We start from the raw sequence: 10,581 nt of genomic DNA, 5'->3' as shown, positions 1-10,581 counted from the left end.
GAAAACTTCTTCGCCCAGCACCAACTTGAAGCACAAGAAACATCAAAAGAACCGAAACAAATGACAGTGATGCCATAGGAGCCATTGAAAAAGTTATGACAATGAATTATCTTAAGAACGATCACATTTATATGTGTGTGTGGTGTCATTTTTATTTCACTCTTGATATTTTTACATAACAAGGTTTACAAATTATACACTTCATTTCTATTTCTATCTATATTGGCTAAATATAATAGCCATTTCGATGTCACGACACTAGGAGGTCTTTTCAATCATAGAATTCCATGAAAGGTCTAGCACGAAACTTGCTTACAGGCAGCCTCGAATTGGTTTGATGCAGCTGAGAAGAAAAGCCTCTAGAGCTCTTCACAATGCGTTCACTCACTACGACGAACAAACCGAGCTGGCCGAGAGGATCAAAGAGTGCTCGAACTCCAGGAACTTGGGACAGGGAAAGCTCCTCCACAACGAGATCCAAAACAGCCGCCACTTCGAGAATAGATTCCTTGGCAACCTCCTCATCGACATGTATGGGAAATGCGGCAGCCCCGGCGAGGCCAGGAAAGTGTTCGACGTTCTTCTCGAGCCCAACAAGTTCTCGTGGAACATGATGGTCAAGGCTTACACCCAGAATGGCTCTCTTGACGAGGCAAGGAAACTCTTCGACGAGGCTCCAGATCGCGATGTGGTAACTTGGAACCACATGATCGCGGCATACGCACAAGCTGGAAATCTCCAGGAGTCCCGCAAGCTGCTCGATCGAATGCCGGATCCGGACGTGGTTTCGTGGACTCTGCTACTTACGGCGTATGCCCAAGCCGGGCATGTCGAGGAAGCCAGAAAGATCTTCGATCGGATGCACAGAAGAGACATCCTGTCGTGGAACGCGTTGCTGCAATCGTATGCCGCTAACGGTTGTTGTGTCCAAGCCTCGCAGGCTTTCGAAAAGATGGCGGCGGTGGACGTGGTTTCTTTCACGACCGTCATGGCAGCGAATGCCCAAGCCGGGCATCTGTCCGAGGCCGAGGCTCTCTTCACCGTGATGCCGGAGAAAGATTTCATCGCCTGGAACGCGATGCTATCGGCCTACGCGCAGAGTGGACAGATGAGTCTGGCTCGGCAGATCTTCGAGAGGATGACCAACCGGAACGTCGTCTCCTGGAGTGTCATGGTGTCTGGGCTCGCGCACAGAGGATTCATCCGGGAAGCTCGAACCTACTTTGGAAGAATGCCATCGAGGAATGTTGTGTCATGGACGGCGCTAGTACAGGCGCTCGGCCAGGCCGGGAACGTCGTAGCAGCCGAGAGCCTGTTCTTCGTCATGCCAACGAGGAACGTCCTCTCGTGGAACGGGCTGCTCGCTGGATTCGCCCAGCACGGGAAGATTGCCGCGGCGATGGAGGTGTTTGAGAAGATGCCGCAGAGGGACGAGGCTGCGTGTAGCAGCATGGTTGCTGCTCACGGCGACTGTGGCAACTTAGCGGAGGCCAGGGAGATCTTCTCTTCCATGCCGGACCGGGGGACGATCGTGACGACGTCGATGCTCGTGAGTTACGCTGGCAGCGGCGACTTTGCAGCAGCGAGAGAGCTCTTCGATCGGATGGAAGTGAAGGACGCGGTGGCACTCACGACGATGGTGTCGGTGTATGGCCGAGAAGGAAAGCTTCGCGAGGCTCGAGCTCTTTTCGACGCTATCGCCAGGCCCGACGTGGTGGCCTGGAACACGATGATCGAGGCCTACGCCAACGCTGGCCAGCTCGATCAAGCGCGAGCTCTCTTCGACGCTATGCCGGTGGACAAGAACGTTGTCTCGTGGACAGTGATGCTCACCGGCTACTCCCAGTTCGGGCAGTACGAGAGAGCTCTCGGGATCTTCCAGAGAATGGATCTAGATGGGATTCAACAGGACGACATGACGCTCACGGCGATTCTTAGTGCGTGCTCTCACGTCGGCCTCGTCGGTCCCAGCAAGCTCCACTTCTCGTCGATGCTGGCCGACTATGGAGTGACGCCGAGGATCGAGCACTACCAGTGCATGGTGGCGATCTTGGGTCGAGCCGGAGAGCTCGGCAAGTGTGAAGAACTGGTTGGAAGGATGCCTATTACTCCTGATGTTGGTGCGTGGAAGAATCTGCTGGGAGCTTGTAGCATCCATGGCGATGTGGATCGAGGCGACGTTGCTGCTAATGCCGCCGCGGAGATGGATCCCAGCAACGAGGTTCCTTATCTCCTCCTCTCTAATATCGTGAGAGGCTAGCTTCGCTTTGCTCGATCGATCGAGCGAAACCGATGCTGAATGCGTGGATCTCATCACTTCCGCGACGAAGTCCGATCGAAGCCCAGTTGCGGATCGCGGTCGGCGACCTGTCATCCTTCGGTATGAGCGGTCTTTGATTCTGGATCTTCCGACCACACTGGTATATGGATGGGGAGAAAATGGAAGCTGGTTTCTACGCATGGTCATCCTGAACGCGAACGCTCTCAAGGTTTTCGGCTCGATGCTTCACAGGGATGCGGTTTGCTGCGCGGGGGATACGCCAGAGAATGGACACGGGGAGGATGTCTGGCGAGTGCGAGCCAAATGCCCGGACGTGCTGCTCGCCTGCGCGAGCTTGCTTCGCGAGAAGATCGACGGCGGGTGGTCACAGATCATGGGAAAGCTTCAAAGTCAGATCCTTGGCATAGATTCGGAGAAAAGTTTGGACAAAGTTCCAACATAAGAAAGGTGGCAACCTTATAAAGCGGAGATCGTTGAGAGATCATCGGAGATCTTTGAGGTCTTCTCAATTCTTGCGGCGCTGGTAGGTGACTAGAATTTTTCGAGCTTGTGGCTGCTCCTCCACTCTGCGCAATTCAAGCAATCGTCAAAGAGGGGTGTTTCGAGGAGAGATTAATTACCTTGGCCGTTTCGTGGTATTTCGGATTGTCAAGGTCGCGAAGTCGGAAATGTTGCACTCGCTGATTCTCTTGTTTGATCTTAGCAGCTTGTCATTGTACGTGAGTTGGCACGCGTCCCCCTTGGGCATCCCCATCTTGGCCTTGAGCTTCTGCTCGATGCTCTCGACCTTGCGGTTGCTCGAGACCATGAGAGAGAAGGAGCTTGACGTCTGCGGTGCCACGACCGTGATCCACATCCGGTTCTACACACAATCTTATATGAGCTCTCTTGAAAGAATCATGTTTCACGTACCTTCTTCCTTTTCTTTTTGTGCTTATCATCATCCCACGTAAACGACCACTGGTGCTCGACTTCTTCCCCGCTTGATTCTCTTTCCGATTGATCGCCCTCTTCCTCCTCGCTCGTGGGTATGTCCATGCAGTAGCTGCATTTTCGCTGTAGCCTTTTGCTTAGAACTCGAACCTCTTGGAGTTTCTCCATCAACTTTTCCGTAGACAGCTTGCTGCTCGATATCGTGTCCATCAGCTCCTGGAGCCTCTTCCTGGACAGTGTCGTGCTCCTTGTGACTACCCGCCAGACATGGTTGAACAAATTGTCGTGCGAGAGCGAGTGGGCCGAGATGAACTTGCAAATCTCTAGAGTCTCTTCCCGGGACAGCTGCGTGAGGGAGATTTGCTGCAGGTAGTGCTCTATAAACTCCACCGCGAGCTGCTTCTTGTCCTCGTGATGCTTTCCAAAGTTGAAAGCCAGTAACATAGCCGATCCTGGCGAAAGAAGAATCGTGCTCGCTTTGGAGTGTGCATCTGAGCCAGCTAAAAGTGCGAAGAGCTTCTTTTCCTGCGCCTTGATCCTGTCACTCGTACTCGTGTCTGCGGTGATACTATCCTGTTCCAGGAGAAAGTCGCAGAGAGCAAGGAGGTTAAGAAGAGCTACACTCTCGTGGAGATCATGGTGATCATCAAAAGATGGAACGAGCCAATGTTTCCTTTGGTCCTTTGCATAGTCGAGGCCCTCTCTAAACAGACCCAGTACAAACCGGGCAAGAATCCCAGCTCTGTGAAGAACGTCTCGAGCTTTGACACCGGTCGGACAAGCAACGAAAATCAGTTCCGACGCAAGCACTACGTACCTTGCCTTGTCCCACACCTTGCTTTGCATTGAGAAGAAATCCACTCTTCTCTCGAGGAACTTGAGGAGCACAGAGATTCCACCTACAGGCAGAATCGTCACCATGTTGACGAAGAATTCGTGGAGACTGCTCCTCCCTAGCGCTTGCAGCGTCGCCGAGAAGCACTTGGAGATAACCTCGGATCTTTCCTCTGCGGAGAGGGCAACGCCATGATCTTGGGTGACGATGGCCAGCACCTCGAAAATGCTGGACGTGGTCGTCACCACCTGAGAGCTCCAGAAGCGAGCACAAGAAGAAGCAAGCAGTGGCATGCCCAGGTATTTGGCAGCAGCACACAAGGTGGGGAAGCTGGATGTGTGGAGATCAAGGTGGTCGGCCTGAAATTGATCTTCCACGAACTTGAGAATCTTTTTGAATGCTGGGGCGCCTCCTGGGAAGTTCTTGAGCTCCACAAACAGGTTCCGAGCTCCAGTGTGGCGGACAGAGGTAAAGATCTTACGGAAGAGATCAGACGCTGCCGCCAGCTTGAGCTCGTCACAGCAAAAGCGTGATTTTGCTACTGAAACAACCATGCCTTCGAACGAGCTCGAGGAAGCCACCGCCATGTCTTGCAACAAGCAAACTTCCATGATTCTAAAAACTATCCTTCAGCAAAGAGCCATTCCAAGAAAGAGTCGAATGAATTTATGGACGAGATTTTACTGCATGCTACAGGAATTTACATTGGAAGTTTGAAAAGCATGAACCTTGACTAAATTCTTGAGTTGACGTAAAAGATTTCTTTTCTCTCCTCGTAATCCAAATCCAAAGATTCCAATTTGTTATTAGCCAGCATTTATACTCTTGTAAGAATATGATGCTTCGAGACTTGATTCTGAGTACAAGGCTCCTGTCCTTTTGGAACCTCTCAGCACGCTAACAGAGAAGAACAGCAAAATCTCCAGCAATCCCACTGGAGAATTCTCATTGGAATCTTGGCAATACCCAGCATGGAACACTCTTTGTCCTTGATCGATCATCTAAAGTACTCGAATCCTTCCACCGTGGCTATGGAAAAAGCAATTGCTAGCATCGAGACTTACACATCCAATTCTCAAGCTGTGACGCAATGCATTCTTCACAGGAATAAATTCCCGGGCAATCATAGCAGCTCCCTGGACACACCACCACCTCCTCATCCACTCATTCCTACGCGCTGCAAAGCCAAATTCCAATTTCCATGGCAAGAACACACAAATTTGACCAATTTGTTGACCACCGTTGACTTTGCGGAATTAGGGTTTATGGATGATCCTCGGGTCTGGATTTGCTATGGTGGCGAGCCGGGCTTCTTCTGGCGCGCGATCCACAACACATTTCCGCTATCAGCTGTCCAGCGCAAGTGGCAACTGGCCGCCGTCTACGTCGAGAACACGGCGGTTCGCGAGAGCAGCAGCATGAGAGATCTCTTGCAGCTGGGGTGTGGAACAGGTACGCGCGAGGATCCCTTGATCATCCGAGGCGAGCTCGCCACAGATGCCATCGCCCAAGAGCTGTTTTACTGCCAAACAATCCCGAGGCAGGTTGCTGCTTTCACCCTCACTGGCGATCGCCAGGTCCAGCTATGGCAGATTGCTCGTCACTTTGGGCTCTGGCCGTGGACAGCTTGGATACAGGGCGCTGGGCGAGAAGGCAAACTCTTCATCGACCACGTCCAGCGCTCTTCAGAGAGGAGGGGCAGTCCCGAAGAACCATTCCAGCTTCGAGGATACTACGGTCCATTCTCCAAAGGTGACGTTGGCTCGTTTCGCAGCTTTGCCAGCAGCGATGGCGTGCTAGATCTTGAGCTCGGTGAGCTTCTTCACATCTCCTTCTCGACCTCGGTATATAGCGCATCGATGATCTCCGGTGGTGGCGAAGAAGTTGTGCTCAAGCTAGACTACGATCCAGGCAGGAACTTGTGCGCCAAGATCGGCTTAGAGTGTGCTGCGCTTGCCGATCTGCGCGACGCAGGGATCATGTCCCGGAGCTTGCCAGTGTTGGTACGTCGTGGTTTCTATCGCCCATCTGGAAGCTTGAGCTTGCAGCGCGAGTATGGTGAAGTTTCCGGCATCGTTACCAAGCCGCGCGGTACGAGGCGTGTGGAAGGGATGGTTCTTCACGGGGAGAAGCTGTGCAAGGTAGCGTTTGACGTGCTCTTGGCGCTCTACCATCTTCACCTCGTGGGACGCAAGCACCGGGATGTTCGAGCACAGAACATCGTCCTCGTTGCGGAGAACCAGTTCATGCTGATCGATCTCGAGCTTGCATATCGCGTGGAGATGGAGAGCTTGTACAGTGGTTCCGGAAACAAGGAAGCTGCCGCGTCCGATTGCCACAAGCTGCTTTCCTGCTTGCTCGAGCTGTCCACTGGCTTGCGCCATCACTACGTAGACGATGAGATGATCGCCAAGATGCTGGCGCGAGAGAGCGAAGTTCTCGGCGAGTTTGCAAAGCACGTCCTTGGCCTGTCTTGCGAAGCTTGGCCGGACTTCCAGCCGTGGCTATGGGAACTTGGAGCTCGAGGCTGCAAGTTATCGCATGAGACAGTGGAGAATGCAGTAGCCGGGCGAGTTTCTTCCGAGGCCTTCTCTTCGCCACCACTGAGATCCATCGTGCGAGATCCATACCCCGCCGCTGCAGTGTGGATCACGTACCAGGGAGAGACGAGGTTCTTCCTGCCGGCTGCGAATGGTCGCTTCCCACTGCTGCGAGTCAAGCACGTCTGGAACCTCAGTGAAGTTTGCGTTGCCGGAGTAGCGATCCGTGAAGACGAAAGTGTTTCGGAGGTCTGTGGTGCTCGAGGCACTCACCTGGATCCTGTGCAAGTGACCGGAGTGCCGGGAGTGCCGCGTGTTGTCCGATGCGACGAAGTTTTGGCCGTAGTTCGCGAGACTCTCAAGAGGATAGCTGTGCCTCAAGATTATAGCTGCTATACAGGCATCAGCCAAATGCTAGCTATGGCGAAAGCTTAGTGTGGATCCATGATCTTCTCAAACAAATCGAAGCTTTATTTCAATGGAACCAATCGATCTACTTCGAGGAACCTCGCGGCCAAGAGTTTGCAATCGCCCAACAATCCATCTCTCTGGCCTGGAGCAGCGCATACAAGAGGATGGCACAAACACATCCCACCGCGAGATTGGATCCTTGCGAGATGGCGACGCAGCTGAGCATCACAAACGAGTCTTTCCTGCTAGTTTGATCCCGGCACGCCATCGCCAGCTCCACCCCGGAGAAGAGCAGTAAGATCCCCAGCAGTCCCACTGGAAAAGCTTGGAGAATTCTCACCAGCGAGCTCCCCAGGAGAAGTCCCAGCACAAGCTTGGCAACACCCAGCATGGCCACCGCCACCCCACTCGTGGCTCCGAAACGATACTGCCCGGCCAGTCCTCCAGCGCCATGGCAAACCGGGAGAGCTCCAAACCAGCAGCCCACCAAGTTCATGAGCCCCACGCTCACCGAGACCTTGGTCGGAGACACGCCGTCCTTCTTGGCCGGGAAGAGATCGCTCGAGAGCTTGCAAACCGCCACCACCGAGTTGAGGATGGTGAGAGGGAGCTGCGGTATCGCAGCTCTCACAAATCCAGTCTTCCAGTCGTGCGAAGAGATTCGAGCGATCCGGGGCGTGGCCGGGCCAAAGTGAAGCTCCTTGAGAATGTGTGGCCTCCTCACGAACGCCAGGATGATCCCGAGCACGAACACCGCCAAGGCAGTCGGGATCCTCCGGAAAAACCTCACGAGCTTTGACGATCCCTCTTGATGTTCCTCACGATGTTCTTCACGATCGTCGTGATGACGACCACCACCATCACTGTTCGTCACAAGGTACTCGTATCCCTCGCCGGATCCATTCACCAGCACGATGAATGCGAAGCAAATCACTGCCAGGAGAATCCCATCCAAGCCCAGCCATGGGCGATCACCCTTTGCCTTGTCGCTGGAGAGATTTTGATCCTTCATCACGTACTTGACAGCCTTGACCGCGAAAGAGAGCCCCTGCGCGAGCTGGATCCCACGAACCACCGGCAATGGAACGATCCAAGCGACGACCCGGATCAAGCCAGTGATTCCAAGCGCAAACACGATCGCGGACACGGTGATCCCCGCCGCCATGATCTGATCCACAGTGAGGTGCTTGGATTCGGTGATGGCCACCGCGGCGATGGATTTCATGGGCTGGACGGGCATCGGCACGCCAAAGAGCACGCCGGTGAGGATGTTGTAGATGCCCGTGGCGATGAGAGACGTACCAAGATCCACACCATTGACGAGAGCTAGAGCGATGACGATCGGGATGAACGTCCCCAGGTCGCCCAGCGAGCCGCTCAGCTCCTGCCATGGCCGCTTGCACTGGAGATTGCTGCTCAGCCAGGCGTCATCGCTGGGAGAATCCACCGCTCCTCCCGCTCGCCCCTCTTCCTCCATGGATGGGCGCCATTAAACCTCCAAGAACCCTAAATTTATATCCAAACGCCCAATAGTATTTTATACAAAGTAGCTCTTGTAGCGTACCAAGGAACAAATGAGAACCATTCAAAATGGGGTATCTCATAGAATATCCTCTTAATCATAGTGACAACATCATGATCTATCAAAGAACCTCTTTAATCACGAGGACACAAAATTGCTATTATTTGAAGAATTCCTAATAGAATCTACACTCAAAGCTTGTTCTAGAACAGCATCACTTACACAGTAGTTCTAAACAAAATTGCTGCTATTTGCCAGAAGAACATAGGCAGAAGAATTCCTAGAATCTACACTCAAAGCTTGTTCTAGGAGAACAGCATGAGATCTTTGTCCTCGATTTCTAGACTTTGCTCCCAGCAAGCACGTCCAATCCACGGACACTGGCTCGTAAGGCATGCTCCTCACAAGATCCTCGGCCTCTTCCACACGCCCTGTGCGTCCCAAGCAATCTACCATGCAGCAGTAGACTTGCCTCGAGGGCTTCAATCCAAACTCCGCTACCATCGAAGCGAGGCAGCAGCACGCTGAGGAAACGTCCCCGCCATGGCTGTAACCCAAAGCGATGCAAATGAAGGATGTCTCGTCCGGGGTCACCCCTTGCGTGTTCATTGCGAAGAAGAGCTCCTCAGCGGTGGAGGGGTGGCCGTTCTGAGCGTATGCGGCTATGATCGAGTTCCAGGACACGAGATCCGTGTCTGGCATTGTGTCGAAGTGGCGATTTGCCTCTGGAAGAAGCCCTTTCGTGGAGAATGCCGAAAGCATTGCGTTCCAAGAGACTGTGTCTTGCTCGGGTATTTGGAAGAAGAGCTCTCGCGCTTCCTGGAGAAAGCCTTGGCCGCCATAGCCGGAGAGCAAAGCCGTGAAAGAGAAAACGTCTCTCTGGGGCATGTCGTCGAACAAGCACTTGGCATCCTCCAAATGCCCGTTTTGAACAAAGGCCGCGATCATAGCGTTGCAGGAGAGAAGATGCCGCTCGGGCATTGAACTCAATACGTTTACAGCGCTGGAAAGCTTTCCATTTTGCGAGTATGCTGCCAGAACTGTGTTGCACGACACAGCATCGATCTCTTTCATTCTAGAAAACAGAGTTTCTACGGAATCAAGATCCCCTTTTTCGGCAAATGCCGCAAGAAGCGAGTTCCACGAAACAAGATCCCGCTCGCGCATGGAATCAAACAGCTGCTTAGCTTGATCGAAATCGCCCCTGCGCGTGTAAGCCGCCATGATCGCATTGATGGACACGACGCTCACCTCGGCCGAGCACGCCAGAAGTTCTTCCGCATTTCGTAGATACCCTGCTTGGGCATATGCACAGATCATAGCGCTCCACGACACGAAGTTCCTCTCGGGCATCGAATCAAACACCGCTCTGGCGCTGCCAATGTGCCCGGTTTGCGCAAAAACGCTAAGCATCGTCGTGCTCGAGACAATGTTTCTTTCGGGCATGGAATCGTACGCTCGCTTGGCCTCCTCCAGATGCCCTCCAAGGGCATATGCGCCGACGATCGAATTCCACGACACTAGATCCCTCACTGGCATCGCCGCGAACAGCTCCTCCACGCGATCCGATCGGCCGCTTCTTGCGAGGGCGGTGAGAAGCGCCGTCCAGGACACGATATCGCGCTCGGGCATCGCATCGAATGTCTCCTGCGCGAGCATACGATGCCCAATCCCGGCATACGCCGCTAGCATTGCGTTCCAGGAAATTCGATCATGGAGGGGCGCGAAATCGAAGATGTTCTTAGCCTGATCGACGGAGCCGTGCTGGGAGAGCGCTGTGAGGATAGAATTCCAGGCCACGAGGTTCTTGTTTGGCATCCGATCGAAGAGCTCCTTGGCAGCAGCGAGATGCCCTTCTTGGGCGTGTGCCAAGAACATAATGACCCACGAGTGGCAATCGCGTCGCTCCATGGAATCAAAGACCGCTCGTGCGCGCTGGATCTCGCCCAGCTTGCCATAGCGAAGGATGACGAGATTGGAGAGGTAGCAGCGATCGCCAGGCAGCATTTGCTTCTGGGCGACCGCGATCCGCGAGTGGGCATCGATCGCCTGCGAGGAA

At 53.6% G+C, this 10,581-nt stretch overlaps 2 protein-coding genes across 2 annotated transcripts; both read right to left on the bottom strand.

Moving 5' to 3' along the window:
* Positions 1 to 7,039: 7,039 nt before the first annotated feature.
* Positions 7,040 to 8,494, bottom strand: LOC112340850 (molybdate transporter 1-like). Its single transcript, XM_024659972.1, has one exon. The coding sequence runs from the start codon at positions 8,475 to 8,477 to the stop codon at positions 7,083 to 7,085; it is 1,395 nt and encodes a 464-aa protein (XP_024515740.1). The 5' UTR covers positions 8,478 to 8,494; the 3' UTR covers positions 7,040 to 7,082.
* A 259-nt stretch (positions 8,495 to 8,753) lies between these two features.
* On the bottom strand, positions 8,754 to 10,214 carry LOC112340838 (pentatricopeptide repeat-containing protein At4g02750-like). Its single transcript, XM_024659953.1, has one exon. The coding sequence runs from the start codon at positions 10,212 to 10,214 to the stop codon at positions 8,754 to 8,756; it is 1,461 nt and encodes a 486-aa protein (XP_024515721.1).
* Between the last annotated feature and the right edge of the window lie 367 nt (positions 10,215 to 10,581).

The sequence above is a fragment of the Selaginella moellendorffii genome, unplaced genomic scaffold (genome assembly GCF_000143415.4).
Source record: "Selaginella moellendorffii unplaced genomic scaffold, v1.0 SELMOscaffold_71, whole genome shotgun sequence".
Taxonomy (NCBI): domain Eukaryota; kingdom Viridiplantae; phylum Streptophyta; class Lycopodiopsida; order Selaginellales; family Selaginellaceae; genus Selaginella; species Selaginella moellendorffii.
Note: the sequence above shows the minus strand (reverse complement) of the source record. Positions and strands in the feature narration are given on the sequence as shown.

Coding starts and splice junctions, on each gene's coding strand:
- LOC112340850 (XM_024659972.1), bottom strand. CDS start 8,477: ATGGAGGAAGAGGGGCGAGCGGGAGGAGCGGTGGATTCTCCCAGCGAT.
- LOC112340838 (XM_024659953.1), bottom strand. CDS start 10,214: ATGCTAGCGGCGTATGCCGGGATTGGGCATCGTATGCTCGCGCAGGAG.